Here is a 21187-nt window from a genome sequence, read left to right on the forward strand (position 1 = left end):
ATCTGCCATTTTGAGAAGTGCACAAAGAAATAACATAATGTTGAAAGTTCCAAATACTTTCAAGTGTGAAACTGAAGTCTCGTGAATGTTTTGTCATTAGTTTATTAAAGGAGTATAATTTGCTATATTACAGAGCTAAGGACCCTTTAATGACAACCAATGATGCTTTGAGGTCCTTTGAATGATGTACGTGTATAATATAAATTTAATTTGAAAACGCAATACAGAATTCTTTCGGCAACAAAATAGTTGTATCTCATTTAATGTGAAATGTGTCAGGTATTCTTAAAATATGCATAAATCTGTGTTAAGATAAATATCGATATAAAAATATTACATTATTAATAAAACGTTATATTATTCTTGGAGAAATAAGGTACATCACAAAATAGGTGATTGTTCTAATCCGTTATTAGCAGTCTTTCCACAATAATTTATATCCTAACCTTAAAGATTTTTACACAAAGTTTCGACGGATGATTCTGCGACTTATATAAGCCATCTGAAAGTCAATGTTTGTGTTTTACTCAATCATTTTGAATGAAGTTAGGCAAACAAGATTTGTTTTCCTGTCGACTGCTCTAATTTTCAGTTCTGTCAATCCAAACTGGTACGTCACATCCACATAACGGATGCCCTCACATGGATTTGAAATACGCATATTAGATTCTCCCAGTAATTTGCACCCTGGATCAGTGGTGAATTGCGGTTGTTTTTCTGTTGTGTAATACACTTCAAGAGGTATGATGTCCTGAAAATCTCTCGTTGTACCATAGGATTTTGTGCTCGAGAAATCATTAGTAACCTCCAAATCAGCCGAAGCGATGCATTTAAATACGTCACTACACATGATCCTATCCCAACTAACTTGTTTCTTCTCCACTGGATCTCTTCCTTCTTCAAAGTTACGCGATATTCTTTCACCGTAAGTGAATCGAAGAATTCTAGACTCAACTGAGTGAGGCATTCGTCCGAAAAGAACAGCACCTTTCACAACAGTTATTCCAGCATCTTCAGGAACTATGACTTGCATTCCATTTTCTCTTTTAAATGTTTCATTGATAACTTCTTGCACGTACTTGGACTCAGAAAACCCCCCTACCATGAGGAGCATGGATATTTCCTTCCCATGACCTTTTTCAAGAATGCCTTTCACGTGGTGTACAATGTGGTCTGTAGCTTTTCGGAATAGTAGTTCAAATATAGATGGGTTAATCATGACGTTATCATCATCCAGAGAAATCTCTTGGCTGTAGACCGACTTCGCAAGACACGTCATGAAATTCATTCCAGCAAAATCTTCACACAGTTTATTCAACTTCGCTGGAAGCTGAAATGGAATGGGAAAGAAGAAATATTTACTTATGAATATGGGGTATGACGAGAGCTTCTATAATATGTTCCAAAAAAATCAGTGATTAAGGAAAATATGCGAGCCATATACCACTCAATCAGTTTTAAATAGGATTAATTCATTCTCATACAAACAGTCATACTTGCACATTAAAATTCCTATGCCTATACTTGAACATTTTTAGACAAAATAAAAATACTCCATAGTCCTGGAACCAATGTATGCATGGAACGGTCTCCTTTTATCTTATTTTACTTTGTTCAATAGCATATCTCCATAAGAGAACATTTCTGATACACTCCTAAAAAATACCCAATGGTCCCTGAGCCACAGTAATTTTTCAGAAGCAAAGCATAGCACTAGTTATGTTTTTGGTCATTTTTTAAATTTTGCATCGTTACATTATTAGTTGACAACATTCCAAATTCTGGAATCTGTTTGAATTTTGGGAACTGTCAAATGATTTAAAATAAAGACTAGAAATAGACAGCCATGCATAAATACATTATCTTTTGCAGCCGACACACTTTCTTTTAAATAATTCACTAAATTTGCTTTATAGCCTATAATTACTACTATAAAAATGAAAGATCCGGGAAAGAACTTGTGCTTACATAAATTTACATAAAACAACAGATGTCGTTATGGCTCATTGCATTTTAGGTCAATAAAAATATTTTTCAGCATCCGCAACAAGTTGAAATAAATTAGTTGAAACGCAATAATTTAAATGCTTAATTCCTGTAGAAAGAGCCATGTAACGTTTTCAAACACAACGGCTTTTGCGTTTTATTTGTTTGTCTTGTCTGTGTTTTGTATTTGTCTTTGAAAAAGACTCATTAAAAGTTGAAAGCGCTTAGGCTAGTTAGATACTAGTTTCGCAATGTTTGTTGTTAGTTTATTGCATATATATATATATATATATATATATATATATATATATATATATATATATATATATAGATATAGATATATACATACATATATATATATATATATATATATATATATATATATATATATATATATATATATATATATATATAATTCAAAATAGTGACGTTTCAAGTGAAATAGATTTGTGAAAAATTCAAATATATATATATATATATATATATATATATATATATATATATATATATATATATATATATATATCGTTACGACTGTATTGTCTTAAACTAAGTAACAGAAAAGAGCGTGAAGTCAATATGTTTAGTAAAATTTAAAAACAAAATTATCAAGGACACAAAGTAAAACTTTACAAGGAACTCACAGTGTTCTGAATTAAATCCCAAATAGTCCTGAACATTCTATCACGCGTCCAAATGTATGAAGTTCACTTTGAATTCTAGTATTATTCCAAATAAATTCCAATATCCAATGTGTTGATGTGTCTGTAGTCTCGAATGTGCTAATGTTCAAATGTACTGGGCGTGTAGTGATTTAATAAGTCTAGCGATTGATCATAATAATACAATCAAAATTGTTCTTGTCTGAATTCACTATAATTCCAAATTAATGTTTTAGCCGAATAATGATATTTAGCACCTTGTGATGACAGTGAACAATATTTTTTATAAGTTAAGCCACACAAATCTAAGCTGAATACAACAATCACACTCATTCTATAGTGATGGTAAGGCAAAAATAAATGTTCCCAATGTAAACAAGATTATATGCCTGTTACCATAATCTAAGTCATAGAACGAAGCAAACCAACAAGTTTTGTAAAACTCAACAAATAATTTAACTGTCGAAGTTGTAAATGAAGAGTTTGTGAGGAATGTACAGTGGTATGGAGTGAATCGAGAACAATCCTGATAAAGTTCTATGACAGTCCTAAATGAATGAAACGTCATGTAAAAAACTAAAAACCGGAAATGCACTGGTTCGCCAAGAATCGAGATGTTGTCAAGATGGCGTTTTCAAGAAATCCTTCGAATAATTCCCAACAGATCCAGAATAATAGTATAGTACAAATAATGAGCACTTTCAATTTCTGCTGAAATATTTTAAACAAATGGTTTTCCTCTCAGATAGTATCTAAGTACAACATAAACCACATCTGCAGGCTTAGAATACGAACACAAGAAATGAGGATGGCTCCAAAATAGAAATGAGTCTGATTACTTAATTCCACATAATTTAAACCTTCTATTACGACCATATTTCACAACAGACAGATCATGCTACTCATTTAATTGCGAAACAAATGACCTGGTCCATCAAATGGAGAATTCTGAAACAGTCTAAACCTCATCAACCAATGAGAAATTAAGCAAAAGTTGTCTTTAGATTAATATTAATATCAGTAAACACATACGTAATCATCTATTTATAGATCCTGCGTAGTTTTACTGTCTTAGCAGACTCTAAATAAAAAATATTGTAGACAACTTACAGCCGTTATTAAAAGTCAAACAAATTAGATACAACCATGTACCAGGAATTATAAAAGATATAAATGTACAAAATATTACCCCTCTACCAGACCCAGGTCGGAATTAACATTTTCTGAAAATCCTCTGTCAACTAATTTCCATTCTGGAACTTTCTATGGTCAGTTTCAAGACCGTATTTTCCCTCAGATTGAAGCAAGCATAAGGATTATAATAATATTTAATCGACAACGACAGAGTGCAACAAGATAACCGGGTTGAATTTCGGATTTATAACAGAACACTTTTATGGTTGATAAAAATACAATGTTTATTGATGAATTACTTGCATGGAAAAAGAATTATTAATACGTGCGTGTATAAGATCCAAATATTGGACAAATTAACACAATCCGCACGAACCAAATAATGTAACATAAATGCGAATACAAAACAAACAGTATTCATATAGTAAAATGATGTATTCACTCAAATAGTTAAGAATGAGGTACTTTACTCAAATAGTAAAATGATGTAACGATGCGACAGATATCATACAAAATATCTTTACAGTCCCAAAAACACTGGGTATAAGATTATATGTATGGAGTTACACAAAACACTGTCAATATCATACTCTGCTACCAGTCACACTAGTCAATCAAGCAGTCAGCATTACAGGTCGTCACCGACCACCATTCAATTCCTTGGTCAGTCTAGCAATCGTCGCTCACCAATCGGTCAACAATGCCTGATCACCTGCTACTCAGCCAGTAACACACTGTTCAATTAGCTGCACGGCCGCTGTTGAACCAGATCCGTCACCAGCTCCATCGTCAGCTCCACAGCGGCTATTTTCAGCGCCACAGCCGTCACGGTAAACTTCTACTGTCACCTCTTCAGCTAGTACCCCGTCAACCCTCACCACCATGGTCAACTAGACAGCTGCCAGGGTCAGCTTCGATCATGGATCAGCTCCACAGCTGCCACGGTCAGTTCTGATGTCCATGGTCAGCTCTTTTCAGCTGAAAATAAATTTTGCATGGAGTACTAAGAATGACACGGGCATATACGATAGTACATAATGACGTTATATATGGTAAGCTGTACAAATTACATTATCGGCACAACATTACAAAGCAATCAAGAGGTTCAGAAGTGAACCTACTGGTGTCTGATAAGAATCCTATGATACTAAACGTTTCTTAATAAAAATGCAACTTTATTGCCAATAGAGATCTCCTGTTAAGTCACATACAAGAATAGAAAATATTAGCATTATACCACGCAAGCCAGAGTTACATAGAAAATATACAAAAATAAACGTGGTAGTACAATAGTTATAACCTATGATATACACAATATATTAATAAATAACTCACATGCCGCTACAGCTGAAGATGCAAGTCCTTAAGTAGACTGTTCACAAGACGTTTCGTAATGTAAACATTTGGTTCTACTGTGAGGTATGTATACAAAGACGATGTGGCACTACATCGTCTGTGCGCTTGATGAAGATCTGTTTTTTCCCATCGAAAGCATTTCACACGTACGGCATAGGTTGAAATGAACTCACTGTTTCGAAATATTGTACAATATACATAAATCACCCTCGGGTATTTTTGCACCCACAAAAAAAACGAAACCGGAGTACATTCATTTAATAAAACAAATGGATTTATACGATTTCGTAACACAGAGAAACATTCGCTATATATTATGTTGTTTGAAAAATGAATGCCAACCATAAGGCATACCATCAAATTGATTATGGACAAAGCCACATACAAAATACAGATGTACGTACGATATAATCATTAAGAAACCCAAACAATGTTTCAGATTGAATATATAACACCTCCCCTCGTAAGGAAAAAGAACGCTGGATGTTCTACACCGTTTTTGTCTTCCTGAATCAACATTCCACCGTCACTGAACATCACTTGCATCAACAGACGTTTTAAATAAATGACTTAAATTTGGAGCTGAAAGAATTGGGGCTCTCTAAAGTATTGCCTTCAACTTATCAAAAGCCTAACGACAGTTTGCAGACCAATGAAACCAAGTTGAACATTTCGTCCGAAAAGGTACGACTTTATATTAATAACGTTAATCTGGAGTTACGAATACAACATTTCCTTTGTCCTTTCTGTAAGTGGTTTTTTACAGAATCCTTTTAAAAGATCAAACTTGGTGACTTTTTTTCTTTTTTAATTTTCTCAATGCACTCATCAATTTTTGACGGTAGAAATGAATCTGTTTTGTTACACTGTTCTCTTTTATATAGTGTGCACATGAAGAAGGTATTATTTGGCTTCAGCACAAGAATACATTGTGAACTCTAGTCATTTGTCTTTGGTTCTATGAAATGATTCTCCAGCAAATACTGGTTTACTTTTTTCATGCAGTTATGTGTGAGAGGATCCATCTTGTACGGATGCTATTCCACACTTGAAGAATCTACAATTTTAACATCATGGTAGATTTTATTTGTTCCTGTTAGACCATCTGGAAACAAGTTCTCATATTCAAATAATAGCAATTTTAGTTCCTTCTTTTCTAATAGCTGCAGATGTGAAAGTCTCTGGTTCAGATTATTTAATATTTCTGAATTCCGAAGTTTAGTTACCCCAAAGTCACTACAGTACGATTTCATTCCATCACATAAATGTTGACAATGTGGGACGTATACAACTAAATTTACTGCACGATTAACAGGGTTATATCCATCAACATAGATCCATAATAAATTAACATCCCGGGAGTAGCAATGCTTTAACTTAAGTCATTTACTTCCTTTCTAACTTTATAAGGAGCATAGTACGTGGCTTGAAGAGGACTTCGAGGTATGGGCAGTGGAACCAGAACTTTATCACCAGGCTGAAAACTATTTCTGTTCTTTATTTGGTCATACCTTAATTTATATTTTGACTTGTCTTAGGTAAGAAACTGACACAATCTCCCATGTTCTGAGCATTAGATACTTTGTGATTGGGTTTTCCTACCATTTGACAAGTGTGACAACATACAATGTATTTACAAACATCACTCTCAATTCTCAGCCTATAAATAATATTCAAGGGCTTTTGTTAAGTCTTAGTGTTCCATAAGTGGCCAGCAAAAAGAGGTTTCATGAGCGAGACTAATAGGGTTTTGTATATACGACTTATGAACATCATTTTGCTAGCTCTCTGACCACTCGTCACCAGCAGGCATCACAAGTGGTCACTATTTCCTAATAAGGACTCCATTTTTACCAAATAGCACGAAAGTATTTGTGTGACTTAATTTTCACTATTAGCCCTCTGAATCAAGCATGAGATTTCAGGATCTTGTTCGCGTTGGACAGCGACTGATTGTCTTTTGTCTCCCTGATTAGAATAAAGAGAATGAATAGTAAAATAGATCACTGTGATAATTACCGCTTGATTCATCAAAGCAGAAGCAAACGTGACCTCATCAAAAGACTGACCAACAAATGTGTCAGCTAAAGGATTAATTTCCTGATCAGTATCATTCTCCAAGAGCTGGATATAAATCAAGGATTTCATTTTAAACAGAATCTACTTCTGATTCAAACAAGGCTTTTTAGTTGCTGTGGATTACCCACAACTTAATCTCAAAGTCAATGCCTAGGAAAGACGTCACTGTTCCAACTTTCACGGATCCTGCGAATAAGACTGATGAGAAATTTGCACAGTGGAGAGGAACATTACAAATGAGTACTCTACTTTGTGATAAGAACCCTTTCACTAGAAGAAGTCTTCTCAGAAAAATTAATATACCTAATAATAAAAACTATCAGAAGCTCCTGTGTCCCATGAAACTTTAATATGGATCGGCTTGGATGATTCACTCATAAGTGTAATAGAACCTTTCGACACCAATGGTTCATAATCCATAAGATAATCAGACGAGTTTGTTTGATCCAACACATGTATTGCTTTCAGTAAACGAATGTGACCTTGATCTCTTAGTAATAAGAGCATTTGGAATAGGTCTGTCTTGATTATATGTTGTTTTTATTTTATCAGTTGCAATCAGAAATAAATTGGCATATCTTAGTGCAATAGGTGAATGTATAAAGAGATATCGAAATCTGATCAGTCTTACAATAAACCCGATTCCTACATGTTGAGCCAGATTTGGAAGTGCTCGTAGGAGTCTGTGATAGTATTATTTTACCTACAAAATGATGCATAGCGAAAGACTTTACTGACAAATGCAACTTTGTAAGTCAAAGAAAAATTGGCAGCTATACTAGCGTCATTTTCTAAAATGTTTCGACCTTGTGTTTATCAAGGGAGGTTTAACGTCACTATGGACACAATTATCGACCTCTTCAATTTATCTGTGTATTGGAATCAGCTCTTCTACTGTCTGAAGCAGAAACACTGCTGACTCAACTTCAATTTTCACCGTATAACATGTCACAAAAACTTGTTTTGAATCATTAAAGCCTTAAATTTTGAAAGATTGTTTTGTCTGCCAAGCTTAAGCAATTCATCATTTTTCCTTCCTGGGTAGGATTTAAAATACAATGTTGCCACTAGATGGCATTAAGAAAGCTTGTTGGTTTCAATGAACATTTCTAAAATATATAAAAGTAATACCTGGAACTTACAACATCCCAAAACAAAGTGAATTCAAACTCCAAAAACAAAATTTTCTTAAATAGTTTAGAGAAATTTGTTTCCTGGGAGGAGCCCCCAATTTTCAGTTACGAATCTATGGTCTTAAACTATCGGACAGAGAAGAGCAAAAAACCAGCGTGTTTTGTAAATTTCAACACATAATTTATTTCTCTAGAATATAAAGAGAAAATTTAAAAGAACTTACAGGATTGTGAATTAAAACCCAAAACGTTCTAAAAGTATATTACAAGTCTAAAGGGATCAAGTTCCAATTGAATTAGAATGGCCTGTCAAATGAATTTCACTATTGAATTTGTTGATGTGCATGGAACGTGATAATATGCCAATCAGATTGTTATGGCAATGTGCTAACGGCGTTCTGGCGTTTCACAGTAATATAATACAAAATGTTCTTGTCTGAAGGATACAGTTGAGCACATTGTAATTCCAGTGAAATAATACTTTTCATCAATTAATACAAACAAATAAAAAACTGTACACAGCAATGAGACTGATTCTGCTTCAGTTGTTAAGGCAAGAATGATTAACCCCAATGTAAACAGAATTATATATCATGTACTTGAAATACGTAGCAATTAACATTTTCTGAAAATATCCTGTCAACAATAAGGAAATTTCCATTCTGAAAGTTTCTAAGGTCAGAATTAAGTCAATTAAACTTGTTTTCTACTAATAATGATCTGAATATTTAATCCACAACAACAGAAACACAGACTGTATTAAGTTGTTTATAAAATATATGCCACCTGCCAGGAACACCATCAACTTGATTTCGGACATGGTTAAGTACAAAATACAGATGCATATAACATACAATCATTAAGAAAAGGGAACATATAATACAGATTAAATATAAAGAACTAAATATATAGTGTATGTGTTATGTTTAATTTCGTTCAGGTTTGAGGGTTGTGGAATTAATGCCAACATGATTTTTGTCATGATTTTAAGATGTAAATAAGATATTTTCGTGCATTTGAGTTGAAGACCTGGGGTTTTCCATAGGATATTCTATTCTGATTTAGATCAAGTGGAATTAGTCTACAGCTGTATAAAGGATTTGGTACAAATAATTTTTTCCTGTTTAATATGTCTTTGGAATCGTTAACCAGAGTAAACAGTTGTCTTCTTATATAGTTTGAACTTAATTATTAATTTAAATTATTTCATTGGAATTGCAAAGTGCTCGATGACTTTCTGGACTAAAATCACTTTGGGATTGATGAGAACTCATTCAAAGACATTATGCATTATATCAAAGTTGTACAGAAAGACATTCATGACTCTTGATACATCAGGGCATTTAAGATTATTCAAATTCATTCGGAACATTCTATACTTTTCGACGTTTGATAGAATATTTGGGATGATTTTGGGATTTAATTCACGATATTATAAGTGCCTTTTGAATTTTCACTTTGGAGGAAAATAAATTATTTCTTGATTTTGCTAAATGTGTTGGTATCTCCTCCTTTCTTTTACACAGCTTACGACCATGGAGTCGTAACACATAGCTCGAAGTTTGTGTGTGTGTGTGTGTGTGTGTGTGTGTGTGTGTGTGTGTGTGTTTCTAAATGCTTTGTATGGTGTTATCAATGTTGGAGAGACCTTAAGTTGTTTCACGAGAGAATTTATTTTTGTTATATATATGTTGTTGTTGGATTTTATAACAACTAGGTCAGGCATAACATAAGACATCAACGGTTTCTTTTTATAAGTAGTTCCTAGCAAGTTGACACATGACTGAGACGACAGGTCTGATATAACCAGAATGAGATAGGAAAATTAAGGTTAGCAATACTGGTAGATTTCTCTCTCGCATGGGTGAGAAACCTAAGGTACATCTACAACTTATTCCAGCATTTGATGCATCATTTAGCAGAATAATGGAAACTGTATCGGTCAAATACATAAAAACAAAGAAACAGTCAGACAACCAATACTTGTAGACTATAATCTGTGCATTGCAATGTTCCTGATGCAGTGCTTTTGAGACATATTAAAACTAAAACAAATACTAAAGCTTTCATAAAAGGTTTGTACAAGTGTTGACCTTCCCAGGGTCAGGTCAAATTTCATATCAGGAATAGTCAATGTGTTATGCACGAATTAGCAATCTAACAGTTTAAATTTTAGGCCAATCACCATAATAGTCCCAGGGCTTTAGAATGATTTAATCAAACTTTGAAGAATTTGGTCATATTTCTTTGATACAGAAAATGATTGTGATATAGGTGTTCATTTACTGTTGTTTGCTGTTAGGGAATCAGTTCAAGAATCATTAGTTTCGGTCCCTTTGAATCAGTTGTTGGACATAACGTCCGTGGACTACTGAATTTATTAAAGGAGAAACTTTTTCCAGAAGATTCCAAATTAGTCTTCTTGACAATATCTCTGATTTAAAATATGAGCTGTCAAAGGGTTTTGAACTAATCTTCACTCAGCTCAGTCAAAAATGAAATTACGTTATGACAGAAATACACTCGAAAGGAGTTCTCAGTCTTATGGTAGAGTTCTAGCACTCTTGCCCATCAATCGAGTCTTCTTCTGACTAAATTGAACTGTCCTTATACACTTGAAAAGAACGTAAATGACTTAAATTAACACTCTTGAGAGGCGGAAGCCGAAACAACTTTGTTGCGAACATAACTTTTTCGTAGGTAACTTTTACGCCGGCTGGAATGTGTGTGTAGATGTGTTTTATCCAAAATTCTTCAAATTAAGAACATTTAATTTATTTGTCCAACTATATTGCTACAACTTATATTTATTAAGGCACTTCAACATCCAGTATAATGCAAAGGATATATTATACAATGTTTTTCATCAATTTTAGAAACCATTTATCAATTTTCCATTAAGTTATGTATATTTAGTTTATTTTGTGTACTGATCCATAATTTTTGTCTCTTTTGAAAGTTATAAATAGACTGTTTACTCATGTTTGAGTTGAAGGTCTATTCTTTTTTAATATAAAGTTAGATGGTTCTGGAAACGGTCTTTTGGTCTCCACCCTGGTCATTTTATTGAGTTTTAGATTTTTATATAAAGTTTTGATAAGCAATATTATTTCATTCCAGATTTAATTTCAAGTCTTCGCCTTTATTTACTGTTTGAGGCGAATAATTTATTTAAAGATTATTCTTTGGATAAACAAAGTGCTCATGGAAAATTTGGACTAAATCACTATTTTGGAATTATTGAGAAATGATCCAAGGACATTCTGGATTATTTAATTTGTGATACGTCAAGTTTACTGGCACTTCAGTACATTCAAGACTGGAATTCATTGGGCACATTATCCATCTGGACTTGTTATAGTAGTTTTAGGATTATTTGGGATTTAATTAACAAAGCTTGAAGTTTTGTTACACTTTTTCTTTGTATTAGGACAGAAGTTTTTAGTACAAGTAACAAGATTGAAATTTTCTCTAAATTGTATTAAGAGTAAGTTTTGATTAAATTATATTGAAAGTAATTTTCTATTAAAATATATTGTATTTGAATCTATTTATTTCGGTATTATCATTGTGTACTATTTAACAATGATTGCGCTCTTATGATCAAGTACGAACCGTCTTATACATACATTGCCCTGTATCTCAAAGTCAGCAAAAAGTACATTCACTAGGTTACGTAAATAGATGAACTAGATAGATTCGAATGATTTCTCTAGAGGGCAAATGCGCTGATCTTGCAGAAGTACCTACGTAATAATGTACATAGACCTAGACGATAATCTGTAAGAGACTACGAAGCCTTACTTTGAGATTCTGGCCAACGCAAAGAGCTAGGCGCGTGCCATATTTGGCTTTGTCTTAAGAAACTGATATATATATAAAGCCCCAGCCACGGGCTGACACCAGTTTTGCTAGCCAGAAACTCAAACAGCTTCTGTTTCTACAGGTAAGATTATGGTCTATGTACAATTTTTCATAGTATAAGACTTTTTAGTGTTACAGGAATTTTTAGTGCTAAGATGCTAATCTAACATCAGTACGTTTCAACATTAGATCATTTTAATATTTCTTTACTATTCTTTAGTATAATTTATTGGAGGGTTTAATTGTTTGAAGAACTTATATTCACTTATAATTATATTATTGATTATAGTAAAAGCAACGTTCGCTACCAACTTCATACTCATTAATAGTTAATTTAGAAATAAAATACTCTTTAAATAATAGAGTTTAATATGTTGACATTGTAGAATAAATTCAGTAACATATATTTCAATTACGATATTGGTCTAAAATATTGAATTTTAGATTATTTTGCTATAGCGAATTTATTCGATATTTAATTATCTGTATTATATTATAAACGGCAGATATTATACAAATGTATGATGTTGGTAAGTGAAATAATATTGTAGTTTTATATGTATTTCTTATAGTCGCAATGTAAGCTTATGTAGATTGATATTGGAATGTAATTTTATATGTTGAGTATCTCAATAAAGTTTTGCAAGCCAGAAACTCAAACAGCTTCTGTTTTTACAGCTCGGTCCCCTACCCAAGCAAACCAAATTCCCCAGATGTAGCCACATCATCATCAAGTGACACCTCTTTCAAGATGACTGAACTTCCTCTCTCTCTCTCTCTCTCTCTCTCTCTCCGTCGGGTTTTGGAAACAGCTTGACTTAGAGTTTACGAGAAAATCCATCTCATAAAAGTCTATGGATAATATCTTTCCGATAGACACAAACTTCTTTCTTTCGTAAAATTTGTAATTTAGAAAAATAAATGCATTTGTTGATTTTGCAAAACTTGTTGGTTTCTTTCTGTTGCTTAGTTTACGACTATAGAGTCGTAACACCATGCCAACAAACCAAAATAATATTCATCATATATGCTTATAAATGATTTAATGTTTCTGTCAGATTTTTGTATTTCTTAATTTGATTCAGAAAAAAAGCGACTTAAAACTGTAACTTTGTTATATATCTGATTTTATGAACGCTTTGCAGATTTACCTTCTAAAATTTACAAGATCCTCACAATGTATTGTGAATTTAGCCTAATACAGATGTGTGCATTCATGACATCATATACAAAATGGAATCGTTTCTCACACAGTATTCGTTTAACAAGCTTGCTATCAAGGCTCATGATGCTTGTTTTAATATTATAGCCAGCAAGTGTAAATTTTAAATCATTTGCTAAAGCATTGCAGTGCATGTTCTTGCCTATTATTTTATGTTTGAACAAAACAAAGTCAACAATTTAGGTTTTTACATCGTATTTTGGAGCACCAAAAGCGTTGACTACAAACCCTCATCTAACCGTGCAGACAAATACACATCATCTCTTCATACAGAGATTGGTGTCTACAGATTATACCCGTAAAATATTTATATCATCTCTCTGGCACATGGAATTCTACACAGTTATCTCTGTGCCATCATTTAGGTTGTAAATAAAACCGAAACCCCCCCCCCCCCATAAAAATAAAACCCCACAGCAACGCATTTAGTCTTTAATGATTTGACTGGGACCCCAGTTAGCTGAGTTGTCTAAAGCGCTCGCCTTTATCGATCACTGCCATCTTACCTCTGACAGAATGGGTTCGGGTCTTGGGCTTGGCAGCCTATCGTGTGCTGAAAATGGCGTTCAGCACAACAACAACAACAGTAAGAACAAGAATAGTAATAATAAAAAATAGTAGTAGTAGTAGTAATATTAGTAGTAGTATTTGACACGTTCAGGAATTTTAAAATATTAAGAAATTATTATTTGTGAAATTAATATTGTAAAGGCACGGCAGTGCAAAGAGTCCAGCACAGATGCATCACTGCTCAGAAATATTGCCATGTTTCAGGGGCCTTAGTGTGTTTTTTTTTTCTTCTTCAAAATGTAGGCAAAGTCCAGAAATATTCTTGCATATGGAAATGAAATGCTATAAGCTTATAAAAATGACCAAAGATCCAGGGCCTAATGTAGTTTTGTCTTAGATAAGTGTGACCCAATAGTTTTCTTAAAATTAAAAACATAACTGTCGTGCTTGCTCGGATGCGGGAGTTTGCGAGTTCGAACCATAACCGAGTCATACCAATGACTTATAAAAATGGTACTAACAGCTGCCTCGCTAGGCGCTCAGTATTAAAAGGTTAGTGTCAGGACTGCTGTCAGGTTAATGTGAATGGGTATGACATCATGCTACATGTCTGCGGCATGATGCCCCAGTGCTAGATCATCATAAACTGTCACACTGCAGGTATCGTAGCGATATGATTGAAATATTTTTAAAGCTAAGCTAAAAATTCAAATCACACGCACACACTGTCCTCCTTGTATCGGATTACACCTCTTTAAACTGCTCGAGTAGCATAGGACATATGTATGGTTCCTCGTTGCTTTTAAATACATGTAAAGTTTGATATTACCGTGGAGATTATTTAAATCAGTCGTCTCTCTTTCTCCCACATCGCTTTGTCTCAAAACATTTTTGTTCCTTAATCTTTAAACACCTGCTTCATATAACAGCAACATTAATAAATAGTGATAATAGAATGCTGGTTTCTATGAATAGTCTAAGGTTTCAAATTTTAAACGAATTAGCAGAAAACGAAAGAGCAGACTCTATTCGAGCATAATAAAAACGTTGCATTTTTTCAGCATACAGTGCGTTTAACCTGGTGCCGATTCGTATGCCATTTTCGATGTGTAGAATTCAATTATTGTATTTGTGAGAGTTCAAAACACGTTATTATATCATCGGATGCCTAAGTACGTATATTATGAAGAAACAGATCAAAAGTATCTGCATTCTTATATGTAGTATAAATCCTCTATATCATAAAGTTACCGATTTTGCAAATCAGTAATTAGTCAGGAATACAGACATTTAATTCCTCCTGGGAAGTTTTTACTGAAGTCTAACCTTTATAGTTTAGGCAAATAAAATATGGATTTACCTGTGACGTATAGATAGATAAAGGAGTTGAATAATCTGGCATTGTCTCTCAAACGGTATTTATTTTTACGTTCATTAAACAAAAGGTTTTCACAATTTATTGTAAACACCCTAAATGGCATACGTGCTGCGTAGCGTGGTCAGTTGTGATGGAGACAACATGACAAGGAGCTCTTGGTCGCCTAACATAAAGATTAGTAAAGGAGTTTACCTTAATGATCATCCTGTCTTTAGTACTTTTACTAAAGTTTCGTTTGACAGCTTCAAATTCACGTGATAGATATAGGTAGTCATAAGTCTCTTCTTTGATGAATATATTCATGAAATGATGCCCAACTATGTCGTCCAAGAGTTGGAAGAAAGCGCTGTCTACCGCATTTCCACCCCAGGGACCCCCGCTTGCTTTCATTATCTCTTTTAGTTTTCCTCCTCCGAGTTTTTCATGGACCGTTATGTCAGCTGTCCCCCCTGCAGAGAATGTCAAAACGTAAATTTACTGGACGTTGTATCAATCTTTCTCATGTCCATCACTCTTGTTGTAATAGTGAACAACTATATTGTGATAATAATAGGATCAAGACACTGATAAGGTTTTCTTGAATATAGGGTATAATAAATAAATGGTATTCAACATATTCAAAGAGAATTGTTTTCAAAACGAGACGTTAAGAGATCTCATCATCCCATTTCCTTGAAAGCTTCTCTACATGCACTAAATATGCACTCATTAACAGCATGCAAATTCCAGTGATGCATATTTAAGTCATTTCATGCATCACACTTACGAAGTCTAGCACTCATCGACATATTTAGGCTGCATTCAGAAAGCAATATAAAAGGGGACTGCGTATTGTGAAAAGGGAAGAAATTATATTCAAACCTATTGCCTTGAATGTGCATTTCAGAACCCTCTCAGGCATAAATGAACAAGACCTTTTGAACTTATATCATGTATTCGTTAATAGTTCAGACATACACAGATGAGACCATTCAAACTTTTATTATCTATTCAAAAACCTTTCAGGCATACATAGGCGAGACCTTTCGAATTTTGAGTATGTATTCCAAAATCTTTCAGGCATATATATACGAGACTTATCAAACTTTTATTATGTATTATAAAACCTTTCAGTCATACATAGGCGAGATCTTTCGAACTTTTCTTATGTATTCATCAACCTTTCAGGCATATATAGACATGACCTTTGGAACTTTTATTATGAATATCTATATTGTATGATTAACACTTTTCCACAGTAGTATGTTATAGTTTAAGCTATGTTCACTTCTAAACAAATTTAGATAACAAACATTTTTTCTTTGGTTGCGGGTTATACTTTAACATAATATTTGTAAACATGATGACATGGTCTTGTTACCTTATAAAGTTCTAAAGCGAACTTATTACCCACAACCGGGTCACCTTATTGTGTAGTAGGTTTTTATATAAGGTTCTGATAAATAAAATAAGCAATTGCAATTTTAATATCGATCTGGTGAAATGAATTTTAGTTTTTGCTACGACTCTATGGTTTTAGACTAAGTAAAACGAAAGAACTAAAACCAGCAGGTTTTCTGAAAAATAATACAAGATGAAAATTTAAAAAGAACTTACTGTGCATTGAATCCCATATAGTCCTAAAGATTCTATCAAAATGTATGAAGTTCCAATTTAATTCCTGTGGTATTACCAATAAATTCCAATTCTGAATGTGTTCATGTGCCTGTAGTCTCGAATGTTCTAAAGTGTCAATGGTCGGGAATGTAGCGATGAGCTAAAGTGTCAATGGTCGGGGGTGTACCGATGTGCTAACAGTCTTTTGATGAATCACAATAATACAGCTTGAAAGAGCTCATTACTTGAATCAAATCAATTGAATTATTAAAGTGCTCATTGACTGGATTAGCACTATGCCTGGATTATTCTGAATTTATTTAAAGACATTATGGATTATATGATTAAGATCCATCAAGACTGTTAGTACATCAGTGCATTCAAGACTGAAATTCATTCGGAACTTTCTTTATTGTTGGACTTGTAATCGAACGTTCAGGATTTAATGCAAAATATTGTTCAATTCATCTTTAAAGTTCATTTTAAAAATTAACTAATTAGATTTGTTTGTTGATTTTACAACACTTGTTTGTTTTGCTTCTTTTTGTTACTTAGTTTGTAATTTTAGAGTCTCAACATTTTGTTGTAGTAGGGTGTCAAATCAACAAGGGATGCTTTGGGATATTGTTCCTACAAATAGGTGGGGTAAGCGGAGGCTTATTACCAGAATTTTTCACAATATAAGATCAACACATAGTTGCTAGGCTTTCTTACTTAGCACAAGCAGGTAACAAAACCCCACATGCTTTACTAATTACAACTCCTACCGAACATATGTCACTCACATTTTCCTCCTTTTTAACTATCAATTTCGACGAGTAACGTTTATGAACTCGATATAAGCTAATTTATCGTCATAATATCAATGTCTGATATCCTTTGCATCCCAAGTTAATAATGTTTTCGATCAAACTTTCTTCCTAAGAATTATGAACTCCATCCCGAAGAAGTGTAAGCATTCTATCGGTATGATCTGAAACGATTGTTTTTTCAGGCCCTTTATCCTAAAGTTATATTGCGCCGAGGTTTTCATCACTTTTGGCAATAATGTAGCTTGTATCCTACCAATGCGCATGTTTGTCAAAGATAAACATCCATGTACTTTGTCTTGTCCAATATAAACAGTTATGGTCTTTCGCTTCTTTACACGCTTGTTGGTCCACAGGAATAGCAGAGCTAAGGCCAATTATATCAAAAGTAGAATTTATTTAAAAAATTCATCGAGGTCTCCATTTTATTCCACGCGCTCCTTTTCTTATACTGACCGACAGTATCATGTGTCCAAAACAAACATTTGTTTCGTAAACAATGCCATGTAGACGAGATAAATAATGCAATAATCCTCGCTTCCAGGTAGAGTCTGTCAGAAAGTTCAGTGATATTTACAACAACGTTTTCAAATTATGAACGCAATTTAGTGATATTTTTCTTGTGATATGTGTAGTCAGCTGAACACTAATGATCCAGATGTTAATCAAACGGCTGTACGGTCGGTTCCGTCTCGTATCAAAGAATTTTCCAGTTCCATGAATTATTATTTTCAGCATGTTTTTCGGGATGCTCTGCTACATTGTGTGCAAATTAAACGTTGTTGTCCATGTTCAAATTTGGAAACAACATATCACGTGCTATCTTCGCCACATTAGTCCACTCCATAACATTAACATTATTAATTAGCAAACAGGTAAAGGCATGTTTTAGTTCAAACTTCAATGAGTACTTTGTAATTGTAAGGAATTTAAATAAATAATTCTCCCAAATATTACCTGAATAATCCACATACTGAACTTAAAATAGGAATGGATATTTGTTTATCATCCTCTGTTTTTACTCATTTCACTTGATGGAAAATTCAACTAACCCTAGACCTCTAACGCCGGCAACCATCTTGTTTACTACTCAGAAAAATGACAAAAGGCCAAAATTCCATTCACAACCCTCAATCACAATCATGACTAAAGTCGGGAACGCAATATAAATTCAATGTACATAATACCTCCAATTTAAGCTACATTAGCCACAGCTATTTACTGTTGCTTGTTTTTTTTTCTAGACACGCGATCCATTTTTGAGCACCACGTCAAATGAAAACTATCTGATTTGATTTCCATCGTTTATCAAATGTAGAAATACCAATATAGGTATGGACATTCGTTTGATACTGTTATTCTACTAATCAAAGATCAGTTTCCCAATTTCCATGTCGCAAGTTATGGGTATAGTTGTGTTGGCTTTTGGATATAGATTTTTCATGTAATTAATTTAATTTTATGTATAGTTTGCCTTTTGGCAATCAGCGACGTCTAGTTTAGCGGATCGCGATAATAATATTTGAAATGCATATTTCTGAAGAAATATATTATTATTCATGGGATATATTTCGCAGTTTTATGCGTCCTAAACTATTTCAAAACTCAACAAAGATAAATTACTGCTTCCCAAATATTTATTCTCAAACATCAGTTATTATAGTAACATCGTCGGAAACAACATTTATTTAAACTCACTCCCTCCCTCCCTCCCTCTCCCTCTCTGTCTCTCTCTCTCTCTCTGTCTCTCTGTCTCTCTCTCTCTCTCTCTTGTAGTTTATAACTATTTTTTATATCGGCCTGCATTCTGATAGCATAAAACAAAAGTTCAATTGATAATATAAATTAAAAGGAGGACTGTGGGCAACCTTGACTTATCCAACTTTCTAAAGGAAATAATTGCGGTAAGGAACCATCATTGTTATACATATAACAGTTAGCAATGATGGATTCAGTTGAGCAAAGTAAGACCAAGATTAAATTATGTACATGAAAGAAATAATCGAACCTGTCAAAAGCATTTTGTTAAACTCAGCAAAACGAGGAGAGCTGAATAATCTGTTATGCGAGTTCATTAACATTAAAAACAGAGAAATATTTTAATTTATTATTTATTTTTAATAAAACTTTTCTAGCGTTTATGATTCTCCTTGGAGAAAATGTTCTGTGTTCTTTTTACAATGACTTTACTGGGAATATTATGGCTCATGTTCAGTAAAATGACTGATCTCCAGTTGGATAAGTTGGTCATATCTATTCAGGCACACATTACAGAAAGATTCTGCCAAATGTGCGGTCTTCCTATTTTGGGAACTAGAGTAATAGAAAAAGCAATATTCTTAATATGTAAAGTGTGCATTCAAAGTCAGTTTTATACCTTGTTAATATAAAGTACACTGACCATTTTTTTAAATTACCTTACTCCTAAATTTACGGATATTATTTCATGGGCTGAACAAAATGTGAGACTTGATAATAAAAACTGCTAAAGAAGACCCACATGCCAACTCATGCACAATAAACAGTGTATTATACGGCAGCAATAACTACTTAAATACTGTCTTTTATGTCGGAGAAGACACATCTGTTAGGTGCCGATACCAGTAGTAGAAAATAATATTCAAGCGAATGGCAATCTATAAACAAACAAACAAAACCAATCAACTACACAAAATGCCCTTACCTCCGAGATCTACCACCATGTACTTTGTTCCAAGAGGTGCTGCAACAAACTTGACCTGGTCTTCTGGACTGGTCAGCGGAATATATTGACAGAAAAGTGACGCAGCTTCCGGTTCAAGGGCTATCTCCAATTTCTCCGAATCGATTCCAGCCTGAAGAAATTACAGTTTTATAATTAACATTTTTTTTATTTGTTCGAATGATTGCCTTCTTATTCACAGACACTAAAAATGTAAAAGCATCATAATGTATAAACCCACCTTTGTGGCTGCTTCTCTCATGAACTGCTTGGCTGCATCGTTCCAGATGGCAGGAACAGTAAGGACCCAGAAGATATCCGCTTCTTTTAAACCAGTTCCCCTCTTTTTTAACTCTTCCATGAGATGGTTCTTCAGACATTTAATGGACAACGCAAATACATCCAGTGCCAACATTTTCCTCCCAGTCACATCTTCTATTATGGACGTTTTTGTCAAACCCTGAAGATGTATTTACATAAAAACATTATATTAACCTTTTATTTATCTTTCCTTTATTCATTTTGTCGAATACGAGAGACAATGTTCTGTCAAGAAAATGACCATGATAACTCTTTCAAACCCAGGATGAATATTCTGCAAAACCTAGCGTAAAAAAGCATCAGCATTCCTTACTATTTTTCTAAGCACAATATCAAAAGATATATAAGTCAAACAGGTCATGTAAGCGTTCAGTATCTACTATTAAAGTAATGGATGTACTTATTTAGAATTTGATTACACATACGTTTAAATGAC

The 21187-nt window shown here is 33.6% G+C and overlaps 1 protein-coding gene across 1 annotated transcript in view; it reads right to left on the reverse strand.

The window, feature by feature from the left end:
• Positions 1-219: 219 nt before the first annotated feature.
• LOC149776672 (heat shock 70 kDa protein 12B-like) overlaps positions 220-21187 on the reverse strand; it is a 41584-nt gene continuing 20616 nt past the window's right edge. The window contains exons 2-5 of the mRNA XM_089942509.1: positions 20672-20890; positions 20413-20563; positions 15517-15773; positions 220-1330 (exon numbers count right to left, since the gene is read on the reverse strand). Of these exons, the coding sequence (XP_089798635.1) occupies positions 524-1330; positions 15517-15773; positions 20413-20563; positions 20672-20845 (1389 nt within the window). The 5' untranslated portion in view covers positions 20846-20890 and the 3' untranslated portion in view covers positions 220-523. The remainder of the gene's footprint in view (positions 1331-15516; positions 15774-20412; positions 20564-20671; positions 20891-21187) is intronic.

Source organism: Sinohyriopsis cumingii, chromosome 18 (genome assembly GCF_028554795.1).
Source record: "Sinohyriopsis cumingii isolate HCF-2022 chromosome 18, ASM2855479v2, whole genome shotgun sequence".
Lineage (NCBI taxonomy): Eukaryota > Metazoa > Mollusca > Bivalvia > Unionida > Unionidae > Sinohyriopsis > Sinohyriopsis cumingii.